Source organism: Plecotus auritus, assembly GCF_963455305.1.
Source record: "Plecotus auritus genome assembly, chromosome: 6".
Classification (NCBI taxonomy): domain Eukaryota; kingdom Metazoa; phylum Chordata; class Mammalia; order Chiroptera; family Vespertilionidae; genus Plecotus; species Plecotus auritus.
This window is the reverse complement of record NC_137773.1, coordinates 148457296-148479276: the sequence shown is the minus strand read 5'-3', so window position 1 is coordinate 148479276 and position 21981 is coordinate 148457296. Positions and strand designations below refer to the sequence as shown.

The 21981-nt window shown below is 37.4% G+C and overlaps 1 protein-coding gene across 3 annotated transcripts in view; it reads right to left on the bottom strand.

Moving 5' to 3' along the window:
* The window catches only part of STAG1 (STAG1 cohesin complex component), a gene marked incomplete at its 3' end in the record, with an annotated part of 343778 nt that overhangs the window by 81450 nt on the left and 240347 nt on the right, over positions 1-21981 (bottom strand). For all 3 annotated transcript variants that reach the window (XM_080674892.1, XM_080674893.1, XM_080674891.1), the window contains exons 11-14: positions 20416-20514; positions 19826-19905; positions 10025-10132; positions 3885-3999 (exon numbers count right to left, since the gene is read on the bottom strand). In XM_080674892.1, coding sequence (XP_080531018.1) covers positions 3885-3999; positions 10025-10132; positions 19826-19905; positions 20416-20514 — 402 coding nt within the window. The remainder of the gene's footprint in view (positions 1-3884; positions 4000-10024; positions 10133-19825; positions 19906-20415; positions 20515-21981) is intronic.

Sequence of the window (21981 nt, the reverse complement as noted above, 5' to 3'; positions counted from 1 at the left end):
GGAAATAAATTACTTTCTCTGAGAATTGCATTTGAAACTTTGATACCAGCCTAAATACTTACTTTATACCTCTGTCACCTTTGGTTAAGGTCAAAAGTTAAAGTTACTCGATCTCTCTTTTCTACTTTCATGTCCATTTAACTTAATGCACTCCATATTCAACTTCACCCTCCTCCCCATTTATGCTGTTTGTTACTTTTGACAATTTTCTTGATATGTAACCACAGTAAACAAACACCAAGTTTCTCATCTAACACTTCATACCAAACCCTCTCCCACTTGTTAGCCATTAAACCATGAAGAAGATTACTCCAATAAAGCTCTTCGGGGAAGATAAGCAGAGAAGGTGTTGGCATTGTTCTTGTTTCTGCTGCTTACAATTAACTTCTCTATCCTTGCATAAAAATTATTCCATCTTTGAGGCTCCTAATATCTAGCTAAACCACTTTGTAGATAAATATTTTCCAAGCTATAGATTGCAACCCATTCGTTGTCTGTTAAACTAATTTAATGCATTGAGACCAAAGTTTCAAAAATTGAAACAAAGTAGAAGAGTATATATAGCACATCGAAAGATAAGTACTATTTTATGCTAGAAGATTCGTGCAAGAATGGGCCTTCCTTCCCCTGGCTGCCAGCACTGCCTTCACTCCGGCCCGGAGCCGCCTTTCCACCTTCCCATGCTGTCCTGAGGCCCAGAGCGGCTGGGGCAGTGTGGAACGCCTGCATCACATGGCGATGACGCAAGCTTCCCGCCCTGGCTGCTTGGCACCTGCACATGCAAATTAACCCGCCATCTTTGTTAGGTTAATTTGCATACTCACTCCTGATTGGCTGGTGGGTGTCACAAAGGTACGGTCAATTTGCATCTTACTCTTTTATTCATGTAGATAACTCTTATTTCAGTTATATGTGCTCGTACTTGGTTTTCTCATGAGTAATGACCTCAAAATATAGAGCTTTTTAGACCTACTGGTTGTCTATTTGATATCTTGGCACATTTGGCATGAGCTGGTTTTCTTACTCACATGCCAATTCCACTACTATTCTTAACTTCAATGTGCATGTTGATGATCAATTTAGAGTTCTGCTTCATTTGACCTTCACAATTCTATACTTCATTCCACTGCACTTCAAATCTCACATTCTGGTTCCTTAAATGCCTCATGACATCCATATCCAGACACACACACCCACACCCAGATCTCCTGATTAGATGGGAATGATGGGTGTACACTAGTATAACAGAATAAGAAAAGAGATTTAACAAAGAATGTTTCTTGTGAAACATAGGAGATCATACAGGACAATATTATGATCATGAATCAACTAGAAACACTTAAATATGATTTGTAATTGCTTATGCAGCTGACAAGAATGCCATAGAAGAGAACTAGGAAATATATTTTAACATTCTTGTAACACTTTAGTAAACAGCAGTAAAAACAGAATACAGTAATACCATCTGAGAATAAAGCAGCAATGAATGTTACAAATTATGGCTTTAAATAAAAAATAAAACTGCATAAAACTAAGTACTGTACTTATGCCTTTTAATATATTAAAAAGAAAAAAAGTTTTTGGGCTTTCAGAGATCTAAAACATTTTCCTCAATTAATAATTAACCTAGATCATCATATTCCCTAAACTTTTCAGCAAATAATTTAAATAGTATTTGCATGTCTCATCCATATCAATTTTTGAATCTGTTGTTACTATTAAAGTCAAATTTTCATACTGCATTGAATCCTGCATAATACTTTTAATCCTGTTCCTCTAAATCCTAAGGAGGCTAAGGGTATAATTTGAAATAGTCTATCACAAGAGTGATATTTACTGAGTATTTAATGTTTTATCTTAAACATTCACAATCATTTAGTATTTTACCCACAACATATACTTGCTTTAAAAAGAAAACAATGATTTAAACCCTTACTACAAAGTGTAGTTCCTTGACCAGAAGCATAAAAATCACCTAGGAGAGCTTGATAGAAATGCAGCACCTCAGGCCCCACCCCAGAGCTACTGAATCAGAACTGGCATTTTAACAAGACCCCCAGGTAATTTGTATACATATTTAAAACACTGTTCTTAAATTAAACATATCCTTTACTCAAATGCAACTCTCTAGCTAGTTTTGTTTCTGACTTTATTCTTGCTCTATTCATAACCCAATTTACTTAAAAAAATATTGGTAACTCCACTATTTTTCTGCTCCATTTTGCCCTAAACCCAACTCATTCCACTGACTCACTTATTTAACTCGAATTTTATTTTTCCTATATGCTGCCTGTTTATCCCTCTCTCTATTCCTACAGTTTCTCCAGCACTTTCAAATTTGAGCAGTTAATAAAACCTTTTAAGTTTCTCTTCTTCCAGGACATTCCAACACAAACCAAAAATACTTTATCTAAAGTAAAATTAAGAGTCCCAAATTTCTAGATTTTCTCCACTTTCTTTACCACCCTGTTCCCACTCATTTCTAAGCCAAGTAGCTTATTCAGTCAGGTGCTCTTTAGGTTTAGCTTGTCATTCCCCAGTGTAATAATAGTAATAGAAAATACAATTGTATTAACAAAAAGCATGTTAGTGCATAAACCAAAGTTCACTTGTACAAACAGATTGATAGATAATATAGTATGAATATTAATTACAAAATTATTTAGGTGATAACTCACATGGAAATACTGCTATGGAGCTTGTAAAATTATTATTACTCAAATATTTTTCTTTCTCATTAAATAATATAATTTCAAACAAAATAGAACAAATGGTTTTAACCCTTGACAACTTTCACAAACTGTTTAAATAATTTAAAAACTACAGGAAAAAATTCAAGAAAAACACAAAGCAACAATAAGTATGCAGTATTGCAATACTGTAATAGTTTAAAAATTGCTAGTCTATATTCAGTGTTGATCCACACCTGCATAGCCTATCCTATATAATAAAAGCCCAATATGCTAAGTGTCCAACTGTTTGTTCGTTTGACCAGTTGCTATGACATGCACTGACCACCAGGGGGTAGACGCCCCAACCGGTAGGTTAGCTTGCTGCTGGGGTCTGGCCAATTGGGACTGGGTGAGATAGGCCGAACACGCCTGGGAGCCCTCCTGTGGTCCCTCCCTGGTTGGCCAACCCTGATTGGCCCCATTGGGACTGGGTGAGACGGGCCGGACACGCCCTGGAGCCCTCCCGCGGTCCCTCCCCGGCCCCGATCGTGCACTGGTGGGAGAGAGCTGGACTTGGCCCAATCCCCGCAGGCCAGGCTGAGGGACCCCACCAGTGCACAAATCTGTGCACTGGGCCTCTAGTATACTCATAAAAGGTAGAGTACTGATTCCATAATCAGTCAATCTATGGAGGCAATTTCGTAAGAAACAGGCTTATTTTCATTTGATTGAAAAACATCAATTTGAGACAGCAGAGGGACTTGAGCCCAGGAATGAAAACAGTGGCCAGAAAGCCAAGTTAAGAGCAGGTGGCCAGAAAGATTAAAAAAAAAAAAAAAAAAAGCAGAATTTTATCTCTTCTGCTTACTTTTCTTACCCTGACATGGAAAATTCCACAAGCCCACCTTTTAAAAAAGCCTGTCTTTTCATTCACACCCGCTTTACCCCCAGCTTACAAAATCAGCCAAGCAGAGCCACTCACCCTCCCCACAGGCCGTTCAGAGGACCTTCCTTTCCTCTGTGTTGTCTCCCTTGTGCTCAAGCATATGCTTAATAAAATAGGTATGAAAATTACACTGTGGTTTCTCCTTAATTCTTGGGAACCCAAGAACCCAAACGCTGGTACAAATTAACTACAAAAAATTTAATGACAATTGTTATTTAATCTGTAATCTAAAACAAACAAAAAAAATAGTTATGTTAAAAATTTACCTCACTTTCAAGAAAGAAAAGAACCAGCATCCTAATGAGATTCCCATTCGGACTGTTCCTTCCCCTCCTTTTTGCTAACGCTTCTTCTGCTTGTGGGTCATGTCTGCTAAACAGCCTGGTAATAAGTAACAAAACAAGAACATCACAAATTTATATGGATATAAATTTTAATCCTTTCCTTCACTGTACAAAAATTATTTTGGTGTGAAAAATATATATATCAGAGATCAGGTTACTGATTTATTGCAACACAAGTATGTAATTGATATTTTTATAGATAAAAAAGAAGTTAGACGTGAACAATTTCATACAGTTCAACCATATATAAAATGTAAAAGAAAGCTTTTTTACTGATGACTAATTAATGTTCAAATACAAAAAATAGAAACTATTTTTTTCTTATATGAAAGATATAGAGTATACCATTTTAAAGAGTTCTATTTCCTTAAATATTGATTTCATAGTCAAGTAATTACAGCATTTAACCAAATGTTCCATCAATAATTTAAAAATTAATACTTTTAGTCATGATTACTTCTTGCATTCTTTTGTACTTATTAGCCTATTACCTAAAAACAGTACTCAACTAGCTCAATAATATTGAGTAAAATGACATAAACATTAAATTTACAAATATATCACTTAGCAACAAAACTTCTAAAATATGACAAAGAAATGGCCTGAAAATTTTTATTTGCTAATAAGATTTATTCTAACAAAATTTAAAGACTGCCAAAGTGCCTTATTCCCAGGTATTGCTCCAGGTAAAAGGGATATAACAGTGAACAAAGACAAAACTGCTGCTTTCATTGAGCTCTCACTCAGGTGGATGAAGATAAACAGATAAATATATAATTTTCTCAGTTGTAACAAGGAAAAATGAGGAACTAGGGATGGGGATATGGAGTGTCCTAATTTAGATATGGACATCACAATGGGCCTATTAGATGAGAGGCTAAATAACTGAAGAAAGAATAATTTCAGGGGAGCAATAGGAAGCAGCAGCTTGTCTGGGTCTAACCCCCTGAACCTGTCTCCAAGGACCCCTTGTTTCTGACTCCCAGTGAGCTAAAGCAGCCTCACAGCTAGGCTCTTCGGTTGCTTTTTCCATTTAAAACCTTCCTTGTTTCAACAGTTCCCAGTTTTAATAAACATACTCTCTCAAAAAAGAAAATTTTCATGTGTCATAAAAATAAATAAATCTCAAGTAGAAAATTAGTACAGAGAAGTTGAATATTTGGATACGGGAGGAGACAGTTTATGGCAGGGGGAGAAGACTAGAGTATTATCTTGAAGTATATTGGCATAGCTATCATACTGGTTTAAGAGAAAGTTTTCCTTATTTGAGTGGCTTTCAGAGAGGGAACAAATTTGGATAATTGCATTCACTGTATATAATTAAGAGGTACTAAGAAATTAGGTAATATTTAAAACATTAAAATGTAGAATTTTTGATGACACTGAAATATTCATTTCAGATGCATTTTACTATTTTTTTGGATACTTGGTTAAGATCGTAAAATAGACTACAAACAACCATGAGTATATGCGCATGCATGCATTTTTAAAAAAACTTAATCATGGCCCTGGCCAGATGGCTCAGTTGGTTGGAGTGTTCTCCTGTACACCAAAAGGTTGTGGGTTCGATTCTCAGTCAGGGAACATGCCTAGGCCAGTAGTCGGCAAACTGCGGCTCGCGAGCCACATGCGGCTCTTTGGCCCCTTGAGTGTGGCTCTTCCACAAAATACCACGTGTGGGAGCGCACATTCAGTGCGAATGAAACTTCATGGCCCATGCGCAGAAGTCGGTTTTCGGCTCTCAAAAGAAATTTCAATCGTACTGTCGATATTTGGCTCTGCTGACTAATGAGTTTGCCGACCACTGGCTAGGCAATCGATGGATGCTTTTCTCTATCTCTCTCTAAAAAAAAAAACTAAAAAAAAAACACAAAGAAACCCCAAAACAATCAATTAACATATCCTCTTGTGAGGATTAAAAAAAAAAATAATGGAATTCCTGAGGCCACTCTATAGTTAAGATTTTAAAGATCACAATACTGGATTGAGGATCCAAGATGGCGGCGTAAGTAAACACCTAAACTGCTGCCTTGCACAACAATTTCAAATCTACAACTAAAAGACAAAACGTCTATCACCCAGAACCACGGGAAAGCTGGCCGAGTGGAAGTTCTACAACTAGAAGGAAACAGAAAAGAGCATTGAGACGTGCACAAGCGCTGAAAAGCTGAGGTACGGAGGCGCGCGATCCGGGCTGGTGGCAGGCGTTGTTTTCAACCCGAAGGGAGACAAGCCCCCGATTACTCTGAAATCCAGTTTCTGGGGAGACGCGGGGGACCCAAACTCCTATGGGGAGAAGCTGGACTGTCTGCCATCAGGTCGGAAAGTGAGGGTGGTTTGCTTGCAGAGCTGTGCGCAGGAATAATTGTTTACTGCGCTGGGGCGCGGGACGCAGTCGGAGACACCGAGCCGGCTAACTGGCAGCCATTGCTGTTTGCCACACTCTAGCCTAGTGATGTCCTGAGACCCCGCCCTGCACAACCTACAAACCCACCCAAGCAGCGGCTTTAGCATATGAATGGCCTGCCCTATCGCAGCTTAACATAGCAAACTTGCAGCCCGGGTCAGACAGCTCCAAAACCTCCAAACCCCAAGCAAAGAGGAGAAAACTGTAGTTCTCGCTGTAGCTCCTGCTGGGTGGCCTCAGACATTAGCTGACCTGCACCCCATTGGAGATCCAGAAGCCAGTGTACCTAGTGGTCAGTGTGAGACACCAGATTTCAACTCCTCACATCCATATGTGACACATTCAAGAGGCAGACTCAGTGAGCACCAAAGCCCCACTGAAACAAGACCTGCACCATAAGCGTGTCTCCAGTGCAGCAGTTCTTCCATTATAGACACAGCGGGAATTGACCTCACAGCCAATTGGCCTGGAGGTCAATTCCTCCCAGTGTACCAACAGCAATCAAGGCTTAACTACACCAAGACTTTGCAGTCAGCCCACAAAGGGGTGTACCAAGAGAGTTTTCCTCAGGTGATTGGGGAGGCTGAGCTAGTGACCTCTATAGGTTACCTACCACACAAAGCCACTCCATCAACACAGGGAAGCAGCCAAAATGCGGAGACAAAGAAACATGTCACGAATGAAAGAAAAGGAGGAAAACAAACTATTGGACGACATAGAGTTCAGAACCACATTTATAAGGTTACTCAAGAATCTTCTAAAAACCTCTGAGGAACTTAAGGATCTTACTGAGAATGGCAAAAAAATGGAAAAGGACCAGTCAGAAATTAAGCATACACTGTCTAAAATAAAGAATATACAGAAACTCAACTGTAGATCAATGTACCCCAACAATCAAACCAAAGATCTGAAATATGAGGAAACAAAAAACACCCAAATAGAAAAACAAAAAGAAAAAAGAATCCAAAAATATGAAGATAGTGTAAGGAGCCTCTGGGACAACTTTAAGTGTACCAACATCCAAATTTTTGGGGTGCCAGAAGAAGAGAGAGAGCAAAATATTGAAAACCTATTAGAAGAAATAATGACAGAAAACTTTCCCTACCTGGTGAAAGAAATAGACTTACAAGTTCAGGAAGTGCACAGAACCCCATACATACAAGAGGAATCCAAAGAGGACCACACCAAGACACATCATAATTAAAATGCCAAGAGCAAAAGACAAAGAGAGAATATTAAATGCAGCAAGAGAAAAACAGTTAGTTACCTACAAGAGAGCACCCATACGACTGTCAGCTGATTTCTCGGCAGAAACTACGCAGGCCAGAAGAGAGTGGCAAGAAATATTCAAAGTGATGAACAGCAAGAACCTACAACCAAGATTACTCTACCCAGCAAAGCTATCATTCAGAGTTGAAGGTCAGATAAAGAGCTTCACAGACAAGAAAAAGCTAAAGGAGTTCATCACCACCAAACCAGGATTACATGAAATGCTGAAAGGTATTCTTTAAGAAGAGGAATAAGAAGAAAAAGGTAAAGATAAAAATTATGAACAACAAAATGACATCAAATACATACCTACCAACAAGTGAATCTAAAAATCAAGTGAATAAAAAATCTGAAGAACAGAATGGACTGGTGAATAGAATCAGGGACATAGAAAGGGAGTGGACTGAGAATTCTCAGGGGTGCGGGAAGAGATTGGACAAAAATCTTACACCTATGGATGAAGACAGGTTGGGGGTAAGGGCATGGGGTGGGGAATCAGGTGGAGGGGAGCTATGGGGGGAAAAAAAAGAGGAACTCCTGTAATAATGTGAACAATAAAGATTTATTAAAAAAATTGTGTACAGCAAAAAAAAAAAAAAAAAGATCACAATACTGAATCATGGGAGAATGCTCAAAAAAATCACTAAGCATCAGAAGTTCTCAAACAAGTTTATGAGAAGCTTTTAGCTGAATAGGAATTGGATTCATTTTTACAAATAATAAATATAAGGGAGCTTACATGTGGATTTCTATGTAAAATATTCAAATTTTAAAAATTTTAGCAAGTATTTCAAATTTAGGAAAATGCAATACAGATTAAAGGCTCATTCTGGCTCAGCTGCTGCCAGTTTATGATCTCTTATTATATAGAGAAATAATCTTTTTAGTTTATTTTTTCTTTGAAATTAGAGCAATAAAGTCTTTCTAAAAACATAAAGCCTTTTGAAAGTTAAATAGAGAACAAAAGCTAACTAGAATATAATAGTTCTGGAAAAGGAAGAGAAGTAAAAACTACAAAATATCCTTAATATTTATTACAAACAATACCTCAAGATAAATATGGAAATAGCACTATTCTATTAGCCATAGATCAGAGTCACAGGCAAATTCAATATATTAATGTAAAAGTCATGCCTGAAACTCTTGCCTTTCTTCCCCACTTTAATTACCAGCACACACTAGTACCCAGCTTCTTTCTTAAGGAAAATTTTTTTCCCATAGACACAACTTTGAGAGAACAGTTTGTTACTGCAGTACTGAGATACAGATGCTGGATGGAGGCCTGCTCATTATCTAAGTTAATCATCCATGTACAACAGTTGCTTAGTGCAAGATTTATATCTGTACTTAGCATAGTCACAAGTTACTACATGTACTGGACTTTTGGGTTCATCAGTCACAAAGTCAAATCTATGAATTAAAAAACAAAAACAAAGCAAACTCATGTAAAAATGTTTATATTTCACGAACAGATTAATATACTAATAAATTATAGGGTAGATTAAGATATAGTAGATATATGTATAGTAGACCACAATAAAAAATGTATTCCAGAAGACTATTTAATTATCTTCATGAACTCTCATTAGCTTTATGTTTTGTCAAAAAAATAGATGAGGTTTTGCTTTTTAATTAAACTCAACTGTACATATAATTTTCAGCATCACTATGGATTACCAATTAAAATAATCCTCATCCCAATAGAAAGAAAAGACATGAAATACTGAGCATTTTAAAGGTTATTTTATTTTATTTATTGATTAACTTTTTAGAGACAGAGAAAGGAATGAGGAAGCCAGGGGAGGGAGAGAGAGAAATATCGATTTGTTGTTGTTCCATTTATTTATGCACTTATTGGCTTATTCTTGTCTGTGGCCTGACCAGAGATCAAACCTGCAACTTTGGCATACTGAATGATGCTCTAACCAACTGAGCTACCCAGCCAGGGCCTTGAAAGTGAATTTAGATACATTTAGATACAAATGTTGAGAAGGTAAGATGAGAAGTCAGAATTTTAAATGAAAAAAAAAAAAAAGGAAACAAAACAAAAACAAACAACACAAAAAAACAAAAAACACTGGTGAAATGAAATATCAATTTCTGAGGGAGCTTTTACAAATTTCATGCATTTCTTCAATTTTCATTCACACATTAAAGGGTAACCATCCTTTTAAATTTCACGGAAAAGGGATGTCACAAAGAACATTGTTCCCAGGGATGTGATTCATGATGTGCACAAAGGCTGTGAGGATATTACACTCCCTAAAATCTGAAATGGCCACTTCTAGCACTGTTTTCAGTCACTACTATTCTCTTCTACGAGCTCTAAAACTATAAAGAAACAAAATACAAAAGAAGAACCTGTTTTCAAAGATAATTAACTCACTTTTTGTGAAGGAATTCTCCAGCTGCAACAGCAACAGGGCGATGTGCTGAGTACACCAAGTGGTAAACATTTTCACAGTCTTCATTGGAAAGAGCTTCTTCACTTCCACTGAAAAATTCAAAGTGACATGTGAGTCAAAACAAATGCTTATTTTTAGTCCTAACTTTAAGTTTTGTAAAGTTCATTATAAAAGCTCAAGGCATATGAATTTTATTTTCATCTTTTTAATCTTACTTTGAAAATAATATTTCTCATAACATTACATAAAATTCTGAAAATACAAATAAAACAAGAAAGTAAATTGTCCACAATTCTCCTGCACATAACCATAGACAATGACTATTAATATCTTGGAATATATATTAGCTGAAATTAGCAAGTTCTTTAAATGTGCATGAGATTTTTGTCGGTAAGCACTGGAAAGATATTTATCCCTGTTTCATAGAGTGAAATTATTATTATGCTATGTAGCTTTTCTCTCCATAAATGCCTATTTTAAATTTTATATATATACATTTTTTCTTTTTTTTTTATCCTCACCCAAGGATATTTTTTCATTGATTTTAGAGAGAGTGGAAGAGAGAGAGAAAAAGACAAAGAGAAACATCGATGTGAGAAAAACACACTAATTGGTACTTGCCTCCTGCATGCGCCCTGATTAGGAACTAGGCTGGGGAGGAGCCTGCAACTGAGGTATATGCCCTTGAATGGAATCAAACCCAGGACCCTTCGGTCCGCAAGCCAGTGCTCTATCCACTGAGCCAAACAGGCTAGGGCTAAATTTTATTTTATCACCATACTAGAGGCCTGGTGCATGAAATTTGTCCATTGGGGGGGAGGGGTGTCCCTCAGCCCAGCCTGCACCCTCTCCAATCTGGGACCCCTTGGGGATGTCTGACTGCTGGTTTAGGCCTGATCCCACAGCAGTCGGACATCCCTCTCACAATCTGGGACTGCTGGCTTCCAACCGCTTGCCTGCCTGCCTGCCTGATTGCCCCTAACCGCTTCTGCCTGCCAGCCTGATCACCCCCTAACCACTCCCCTGCCAGCTGATCAACGCCTAACTGTTCCCCTGCTGGCCCGATTGCCCCCAACTGCCCTCCCCGCTGGCCTGATCACCCACAACTGCCCTCCCCTGCCAGCCATCTTGTGCAAGGGTGTGACAGTCAATTTGCATATTACCTCTTTATTATATAGGATTATTATATAGGATTTACAACACTATTTAGTGTTCTTTTTAAATAAAATTGATTTAATGGTCACAACCAATCCTTTACTAACACTAATTCCTACCTTTCCATTCATGTATTCTTAAAGTATGAGCCATTTCTTAGTTTGCTGAATGTGTCCTTAAGTATTTCCCACCCCCAAAAAGAAAATATACCATAAAAAATACACACCAAAAATCAACTATTTCTTGATTATAAAAATGCTTAAATATGTCTGCTGTCAGTGTAGATTCGAAACCACTAGGTGGATTATAGAATTCTTGGGCTGTACAGGTTCTTGACAACATGTAGGAGTGTAAGCTCATTACCCAGGATTCAATCCTGGAGATGCCTCAGAAGCTAGGAGGAGATTAAGGTATCAGTCAAGTACACATAAAATTATAGTGACCTTTGCCAATGCCCAACTTATACTCCTAAATTATAAGGATGGGCACAAGGTAAGGCCTAAGTTGTTTTATTTTTTGTTTGTTTTTTTAAAAAATATATTTTTTATTGATTCTAGAGACAGGTAGAGAGAGATGAAAACACTGATGGGCTGCCCCACCAGGTATTGAGCCCGCAAGCTGGGCATGTGCCCTGACTGGGAATCAAATGTGCCACCTCTTGGTTCCTGGGACGACTCTCAATCAACTGAACCACACCGCCGGACACTAAGGCCTAAATTTTAACCGCTTAACCCAATTATGTATCATCAGCTATTAGCTAATAACTTCAGGAGAAAGTTAAACTCATAGAAATAAAAATTTAATAAGACATCTCAGGACCGTAGGCTCATATGTGAAAGGAAAATAAAAATATACTAAAAGAAATAGAATTACCAAACAGAAAAAAAATTTAGAGAAGATATAATAGTATATTAAATTTGACTTTACCTGTTGTTTTTGGAAGAAGATATAACATAAGCCAAAAAAAAATAAAATAAAAAAAAATAAGGCCAGATTATGTCATGCAAATGCTGTAAGAGATGGGAAAGCTGATTTTTTGATCCTTAGCTTATTACTTACCAAAATACTATGTAAATAGAAATTAGAGGATTAAGCATTATAATGGGTAGAGAGGATTTCTTTCAGGAGAAAGATGCCAGAAACCGTCTTCCCCAGCCAAACTGGAAAATGTTCACTATGAAATATTTATAAGCATTCCTTAGAATTGTGAGAAAGTTTAAGAAATGATACTTTGTGCAGAAAAGGCCTAAATGTGAAAAGTTGAATAAGCAACTCATTGTAGCAGATTGAGAGGGTTACAAGGACAGAGTTGTACTTTATCAATAAACAGTCCATGTTTCTTGTAGGCTAGATATGGAATACTTAAAGGAAGCCAGCCTGAATAGTTTTTAAAACTTTGCCCAAGAAGACTACTTATAAGGCAAGCAATTCCAACAGAGGAAACCTGAAAATTGGGGGCTTAGTTATGAAAGTGAATAAGCCAGTGGTGGCATTGACCACTCTGGGACCTGCAGGAGTAAATACCCAGAGTGGGGAGGTTACTCTGAGGAATCCACAGAGCTGAAGAGCCATAACTGTACCTTTTAAATACAACATATTCAGCCCTTATCTCCTCCAAAAAAAATATAGAAAATTACCTTAAAAAAAGGACTTGAAATTAGTGAAAACATTTTCTAAATTCAGGAAGAAAGTAGGATTTTTTGGGGGCTAAACAAGATCTCAGATGGTTTGATAACACTCTTAAAGAAAGTAAACTAGTAGGAAAAGATAATCTTGGAGGTATCTATGAGATAATTACTCTTCCCTGGAAATAAGAAGAAATATCAAAGGAACATTTATTCCTGTCTAAATGAACAAGTACTGAAACTAAATAAGAAAGTAAAAAAAAAAAAGCACATCCTTAACACAGATCTTAAACTCTAGACCAGAGATTTACAACTAGTGTGCAGCAAGAATTTTTAAAGCATGCAATACCTGACTATTTAGTCAGGGGCAATGACCTCTTTTTCCTTAGATTGTCAGATAAAAATGACAACAGCCAATACAACAATAGCCATCTGGTGTGAATGAATCAACATTATAACCATTTTTTGTCAGATTGGCAATAAATATATTTTTTGGTGTGCCACAGAATCTTACTAATTAGTTTATGTATGCCATGAGATGAAAAAAGGTTAAAAATCGCTGCTCTAGATAATTCCAATGAAATAGGTGGGTAGAGCCCTAACCAGTTTGGCTTAGTGGAAAGAGCGTCGGCCTGCAGACTGAAAGGTCCCAGGTTCGATTCCGGTCAAGGGCATGTACCTCGGTTGCGGGCACATCCCCAGTAGGGGGTGTGTGGGAGGCAGCTGATTGATGTTTCTCTCTCATCGATGTTTCTAACTCTCTATCCCTCTCTCTTCCTCTCTGTAAAAAATCAATAAAAAAAAAAATAATAATAATAAAAAGAAATAGGTGGGTGGAATGTCAGGGTACTTTTTTGTTCAAGGGAAAGATATTGATAAGCTTATAAAATTTACAAGGAAAATTTAACTAGGGGGCCTAATATTTTAAAATAAATTTGAAAAGGGACAATTCTTTATAAATGAAAAAAATTGTATGTAAGGAAAAATGAACACTATCAGAAGGTGCAAATTAATGATCATATAGGTTCCAATCTATATACTAAGAAGTATACCAAGCAACAACTTATGAGATAACAACAGTTGTGGGAGACGTAACACATTCCCCTTAAAAACCGTACAGAAAATAAGCAAAGGGCCCTGGACAGATGGCTAGGTTAGTTAAGCATTGTCCTGTACACCAAAAGGATGCGGGTTCAATTTCTGGTGGGGGTGCATGCCTAGGTTGTGGGTTTGATCCCCAGTCAGGGAGGAGGCAGCAGATCGATGTTTCTCCCTCCCTCCCTCCCTTATTCTCTCTCTAAAAATCAATAAAGAAACATATCGTTGGGTAAGACTTAAAAAAATAAAAATAAAAAAATGGGCAGCTCGGCCAGTGTGGCTCAGAGGTTGAGGGTCGACCCTGGAACCAAGTTTGATTTCTGGTCAGGGTACATGCCCAGGTTGTGGGATCAAACCACCCAGTAGTGAGCGTGCAGGAGGCAGGCGATCAATGATGTTTTTCTCTCACTGATGTTTCTATCTATCCCTCTCCCTCTAAAAATCAATGAAAACATTTAAAAAACCCCAAAGGTATAGATAATTTGAACAACACAGTAAATAAATTCAAAATAATGAATTTATAAATACATAACTATATATACAACATACATGATGGGGCAAAAGTAGGTTTACAGTGTTCATGTAAAAAATAACACAATAATTAATAAATAATAACACAAGAGTAAACTCTGTTTCATGTACTCACAATTGCAAACCTACTTTTTGTCCCACCCTGTATGTATATGTTGTTTGAAAACTGACCAAACACGTTCTCATATAATGCAATAAAACAGAAAGGACAGCTCTAAAAAATTGATATAATTGGGGAGAACAAAAACACAATAGTGAATAATCTATGATTATAATGGTAATCATAAAAGTAATACAACTATTTATCATTAAATGTCTATGAAAATACTGTATGTCCAACTTCTTAGGAGACCAGTAAAGTAATATTGAAATAGATGTTATTTTTGTTTTTTTTTTTGTTTGTTTTTAAATATATATATTTTATTGATATTTTACAGAGAGGAAGGGAGAGGGATAGAGAGCTAGAAACATCGACGAGAGAGAAACATCGATCAGCCGCCTCCTGCACACCTCCCACCGGGGATGTGCCCGCAACCAAGGTACATGCCCTTGACCGGAATCGAACCCAGGACCCTTCAGTCCGCAGGCCGACGCTCTATCCACTGAGCCAAACCGGCTTCGGCAGAAATAGATGTTTAAATAAGATTATTAGAAAATAAGAAACAAATGAGCCAAAAGAAGTAAGTTTTTTGAAAACAGTAGTAAGATGGACAAACCTCTATCAGGACTGATAAAGAAAAAGAGGATATAAATAAAACAAATTAAAAAGTGCAATTAACGAAAGAAATAGCAGAAGTAATATGATAAACTATAAAATAATAAATCTGAAAGCAGTGATGAAATTGGTATGTTTTTTAAAGTTCACAAAAAGCAAAAATTAGCACAAGAAATAAAATTTATATAACCACTGAATAAGTAGAAATGATAATTAAAGACCTTTTCCTCAAAAGTAACCAAAAACTGAAATGTCTTTAACAAGAGAATTCTTTAAAAGTTTCAAGGAAAAAGTAATCTCTGTCAGTGAAAATTTGTTTCAGAACAGAAAAAGGGCAAGAAACTATTGAATATATTTTACAGATAATTCTCTTGATTCTGAAACTGGATAAAAGACAAAAAAAAATTATGTCCAATTTACACATGAAAACATATGGGAAAATCCTAAATAAGACATCAAATGTAAGATGTGTTTTAATAAAATACAATAAAATCAAATATATTGTGTTCAAACAGGATTTAATCTAGAAATGCAATGGTGGTTTACCCACTGGACAAATCTGCTGTCAATTAGATTAAGGCTCATCAATGTATGAAAGGAAAATCTCACAAAACAGAACACAAAAGAACTTTTATCATATATCAAAAACATATCTCAGAAATCACAGAAACAAAGAACTTTAGATGCCATCTAAAGAACAAAAAGAATAAAAAACATCCCACAACCTGGGCATGTGCTGTGACCAGTGATACTTTTATAGTGCTGAAAGTCCTGGCTAACGCAATTAAACAAGAGAATAAAACAAACGTTTCAAGGATAAAAAAGGAGAAGACAAAACTAAAATTGTTTGCAGATGACAGAATAATCTATATAGTAAACCCAACTGAATTAACAAACCATCAGAATGCATAGAGTTCTAGTAAGGTGCATATATAAGAATAACATAAAAATTAATGATTTCTGTGCCTCAGCAAAAACTAAGCAGAAAATACTTTTAAGACTAAATATGAATCATATGACAACAAAACCATAAAGTGCTTAAAATTAACCTAATAAATAATGTACAATAGCTCAATGAAAAAATTTAAACCTTATGTAAAAGACAAAATAAGATTTGAATAAAAAAATGCACCAGCCCAGGCCCATGTGGAGAGAGAGATCCCTTTTTGATTCCCATTCCAGGCATATAATGAGGTTGCGGTTCCATCCCCAATTCCCAGTCCCTGGTCACCAGTCGGAATACATACGGGAGGCAACTGTTTCACTCTCACATCGATGTGTTTCTCTCTCCCCTGCTCCTCCCTTTCTCTCTGTCCAAAATCAATAATAATAATTTTTTAAAAAGCATGTCTTGCCCTTGCCAGGTAGCTAAGTTGGTTAGAGCACTGTCCTCATAACACCAAGGTTGCGGGTTCAATCCCTGGTTAAGGCACATACAGAAACAACCAATACCTGCATAAATAAGTGGAACAACAGGGGTGAAACCAAGATGGCGGCATAGGTAAGCACCTAAACTGCTGCCTCGCACAACAATTTCAAAACTACAACTAAAAGACAGAACGAACATCATCCAGCACCACAGGAAGGATGGCTGAGTGGAAATTCTACAACTAGAAGGAAAGAGGAAAGTTCACGGAGAATCAGAGGAGCAGCAAAGGAGGGCTGAGGTATGGAGACGCGCGCAGAGAGGAAAGGCGACTGAGTGCCTGGCTGACTCTATCTGGCAGGAGGGGGAAGGAAGCCCCCAACTGCACTGAACCCTAGTTCCGACTGCACTGAAACCCAGTTCCAGGCGAAACCCCGTGGACCCAGGCTCATACAGGGGGAGTCTGGACTGTCAGGTAGAGAGAAAGGCACACGGAGACTCGGAGACCCGGGGGAGCCGCGGCGGGTTTGGAGGCACGCGTGCACACATGTGAGTGCTCGCAGAGAAAGCTGAATGCGGAGGCTGCCACAGGCATTCCCTAGCGGAAGGGAGTCGGAAGCTCCTGACTGCACTGAACCCTAGTTCCGACGGCACTGAACCCCAGTTCTGGGCGAGCCCCTGGGGACCCATGCTCTTACATGGAGAATCTGGATTGTCAGGTGGAAACTCAGGGGAGTTGCGGAAGGCAGAGGTCTGGATGGGCGCGCGCAAGGGCAGGGCTGACGGGAAGCCAAGACTGTCTGCTCCGCCCTGAGACTCTGCCCCATCCAAGCTGAGCACAGAGGCTTTTGCAATTTGGCAAGTCTAATCCTATAAGGCTGTCTCCAGCACCGAACTTCTCCCAGAATAGACACAGCTGATCCTCCCAGCCAACTGGCCTGAAGGTCTATTCCTCCCAGTAATACCAACAACAATCAAGACTTAACTACAACAAGGCTGTACACACATTCCACAAAGGGGTGCACCAAGAGTGTCCACCTCAGGTTAACTGGGGAGGCCGACCCACTGGGCCATATAGGAAACCTAGCACACAAAGCTACCATACCAACTCAGGGAAGCAGCGAAAATGCGGAGGCAAAGAAACAGATCACAAACTAAAGAAATGGAGGAAAACAAACAACTGGATATAGAATTCAAAACCACGGTTATGAGGCTTTTCAAGAATATCCTAGAAAAGGCCGATAAATTTAGTGAGACCCTCGAGGATATGAAAAAGGACCAACTAGAAATTAAACATACACTGACTGAAATAAAAAATATTATACAGACACCCAACAGCAGACTAGAGGAACGCAAGAATCAAGTCAAAGAATTGAAATACAAAGAAGCAAAAAACACTCAACCAAAAAAGAAAAAAAAATCCAAAAAGTTGAAGATAGTGTAAGAAGCCTCTGGGACAACTTGAAGCGTACCAACATCAGAATTATGGGGGTGCCAGAAGAAGAGAGAGAGCAAGATACTGAAAACCTATTTGAAGAAATAATGACTGAAAACTTCCCCTACCTCGTGAAAGAAATAGACTTACAAGTCCAGGAAGCGCAGAGAACCCCAAACAAGAGGAATCCAAAGAGGACCACACCAAGACACATCATAATTAAAATACCAAGGGCAAAAGACAAAGAGAGAATCTTAAAAGCAGCAAGAGAAAAACAGTTAATTACCTACAAGGGAGCACCCATACGACTGTGAGCTGATTTCTCAACAGAAACTATGCAGGCCAGATGGGAGTGGCAAGAAATATTCAAAGTGATGAATAGCAAGAACCTACAACCAAGATTATTCTACCCAGCAAAGTTATCATTCAGAATGGAAGATCAGATAAAGAGCTTCACAGATAAGAAAAAGCTAAAGGAGTTCATCACCACCAAACCAGTATTATATGAAATGCTGAAAGGTATTCTTTAAGAAGAGGAGAAAGAAAAAAGTAAAGATAAAAGTTATGAACAGCAAATACATATCTATCAACAAGTGAACCTAAAAATCAAGTGAATTAAAAATCTGAGGAACAAAATAAACTGGTGAATATAATAGAATCAGGGGCATAGAAAGGGAGTGGACTGATAATTCTCAGGGCGAAAGGGTATGGGGGTGCAGGAAGAGACTGGACAAAAATTGTACACCTATGGATGAGGACAGTGGTGGGGAGGTAAGGGCAGAGGGTGGGGTGGGAACCGGGTGGAGGGGAGCTATGGGGGGAAAAAGGAGAAACAATTGTAATAATCTGAACAATAAAGATTTATTAAATTAAAAAAAAAATAAGTGGAACAACAAATCAATGTTTCCCTCTCTCTCTCTTAAAACACACACCACCACCATCACCACCACTACCAACAACAATAGCAACGAATAATTAAATGCAGTTCAGATATTTAAAATTCCAGCCAGTTTTTGAGGAACTAAACAACTATACTTTAAAAATTCATACAGAAGGGGGAAAAAAGCCCACAAATAGCTAAGTGAATTTTAAAAAGAAAGGTAAAGAAGAAATCACCCAATAAGAAGAGGCCGTATTTATAACATATACTATATTATAAAGCTACCATAAAACAGAGTATGATACTAGATTAGAAAGAGAAAAAATACATGAAAACAATAGACCCTACCATAGTTGGTATTGGGACATGATAGATGTGGCATCACAAGGTAGGAGAGGATTTTTAATGACTTTGCTAGGATCTACATTCTCTCACATACTTTTTCCCAATTTTTAGTCAAAGCTCTGTAAATACAATTATTAAATATCTAGCATAGTAATGATACAATTTAAATGCCTTATTTCCTTTCTCCTACTTCTATACCATTCCAAAGAAGCCTATTTGAAAATCCTAACTCTTTTGAAGCCTTCTTTCTTTTTTTAAAAGAGAAAGTTCTGTTTCTTCATTGATATTTCCTCTGGACTAGTTTCTTCACTGATATATCCTACATAAAAGAACTGTAATATGAATGAAACAGAAATAGTCAAAATAAAAAACAAAAAGAGAAAAACAGAAAACATTTTGTTTCAAACCTAACCTTAAAATATAAAAGTAGAACCTATAGTGATAAGTACAGGGTGGGGTAAAAGTAGGTTTACAATTGCGAGTACACGAAACACAGAGCTTACTTTTATATTATTAAACCTACTTTTGCCCCACCCTGTATATTAGGGTAATACTAGTATATGTGAAGTATATCAATAATGCTGGGGAAAGGACATTACAATATTAATGATTAAGGTTTTAATTAGACTTACTGAAGTATCAGAGTAACCAATCGAATAGCTTCCACAGCAACATCATATTCCTTATCAAGTGTCATTGATACAATGCGATCCTGAAAATAAATTACAAATCAAATCATCCATGAGCAGAAAACAAGTTGGGACAAACCTAAGGAAATGTCTTTGGGAGGATATATGCAAGACTAAAGATAAATTAAAAGGAAAACTTTAATCTTGAAACAGTATTATCATAGTCCTACTCACAGAAAGGAGATATTAGGATAAATGTTCATAACCTAAAATCTTTCTCATTGACTGGCATTCTCTAACATTGAGACAAATAAACGTTAACTTGCAAAATTAATGTAATTATATAAAGCTATAATAAAGAAAATCTTGTTTTAAGGAGAGCCTTTTATCAGCGGCAATAAATAAGCATTCATGTGGTAATATATTTTGTACAGCAAATATTCACTCATCTACTTAATACAGATTTATCTGAAGAATATGCAGTAAAGGATATCAATTAAATACTTTTTATGGTAATGTAATTTGCTAAACTAGCTATAACTAGCATTTTTAAAGTGAAAAATAAATTAAGTCTAAGCATTCTTGACGCTTACCTTGAATCGGTTTGTGAATAGCTCCAATTTGGGGAATAATTCTCTGTTAGTATATAGACTCTGTAGAGCTTTCAAACACTTTAACCTGACTTCTCCTTGCTATAGAAATACAAATAAAAACACAACAGAAGCCATCAATGGAGCCAAAAGGATTGAAAAGATTTTCTAGTCTTTATGAAGACTGAAGTAATTTTTAGCTTAACCATTCTATTTACTTCATATTGTAAAACAACATAGGGTGGAACTGAACAATTTTATAGTCTGTGTTTCACTTATATTTAATAAAAAATGCAATGAAAACCCTTTAGTTACTTGAGAGTAACCTACACCCTTTTCAAACATTTACCAACTCTGATTCAATATGGAATATTATACTGTGGCACTTTGAGAGAATTTTTAACCTAGGATTTCAATTAGAGAAGGGCACCCTAATTTGTCCTTCATGTAACTACTGAATAATCCTATATGAAAAACCTAATTTCATATTTAAGAGTCATCATTTATTAATTTAACAAATATTTATGGAATACCTTTTATATTCCAGAAAGAGCAGTTAATAAACAGATAAACAGCAGAATGTTTAAAACAGCAAAATAAAAGAATGAAGTGTTCTGGGGCTGCTATTTACTACTACATTATCTATAACTAGATGCTCGGTGCACAAATTCGTACATGGGTGGGGTCTGGCTGGCCTGCCCTGATGGGGGCCCATCAGAGCCGGGCTGGTGGGGGAGGGGCTGCAGAAGGTTGGCCGGCTGGCCCTGCCCCCATGCAGGGTGTTGGGGACAGATCAGGGCCTAGATCAGGCTGGTTGGCTGCCACAGTGTGCGTCAAAGCCACCAGTCGTTCCACCGTTCTGGTTGCTGGGCTTTTGTAAATATAGATAAAGTTATTAACTTGGAGTAGATATTGGTGACCAAAGTGTGTTCAGAATCATCTAGAAATTTATCTAACTCTTTCAAAGGATTCAAAGAGGATGGAAGTTTCTGTTTTTCAAAAAGTAAGCAACAGTAGGTATCCAAGTTTTGGAATCAGACAAAACTAGATTTTATTTCCAATTCTATAGCTTATAAGCTACATGAGAGATAGCAAGTATATTAATCACTCTAATAGTTTTCTCATTTATGAAATGGTGATGCCAACTTTGTAAGACTGTTATAAGGATTAAATGCTGTGGTAGCCCTGGCCGGTGTCGCTTAGTGGTTAGAGTGTAGCCTGCATACTGAAGGGTTGCTGGTTGATTCCTGGTGAGGGCACATGCTCAGATTGCGGACTCAATTCCTGGTAGCAAATGTGCAGGAGGCAGCTGATTGATGTTGCCCTTCCACATCGATATATCTGTCTTTCCCCTCCTCTCTCTCTCTCTCAAAAAAAAAAAAAAAAAATCAATTAAAAAAATATAAAAAGAATATCTGGGTAGATGCAGCTGAGAACCTTGAACTCCAAGCTTCTCAGGAACTTGTGGGCCTGAAATTAAGGCTCAATTATCTCTTGTTAGAGGATAGTATGCCCCCCACCCCTGGCTATATGGAAGCCTCAAGTGAAGTAAGTGCCGTTAAGAACAAT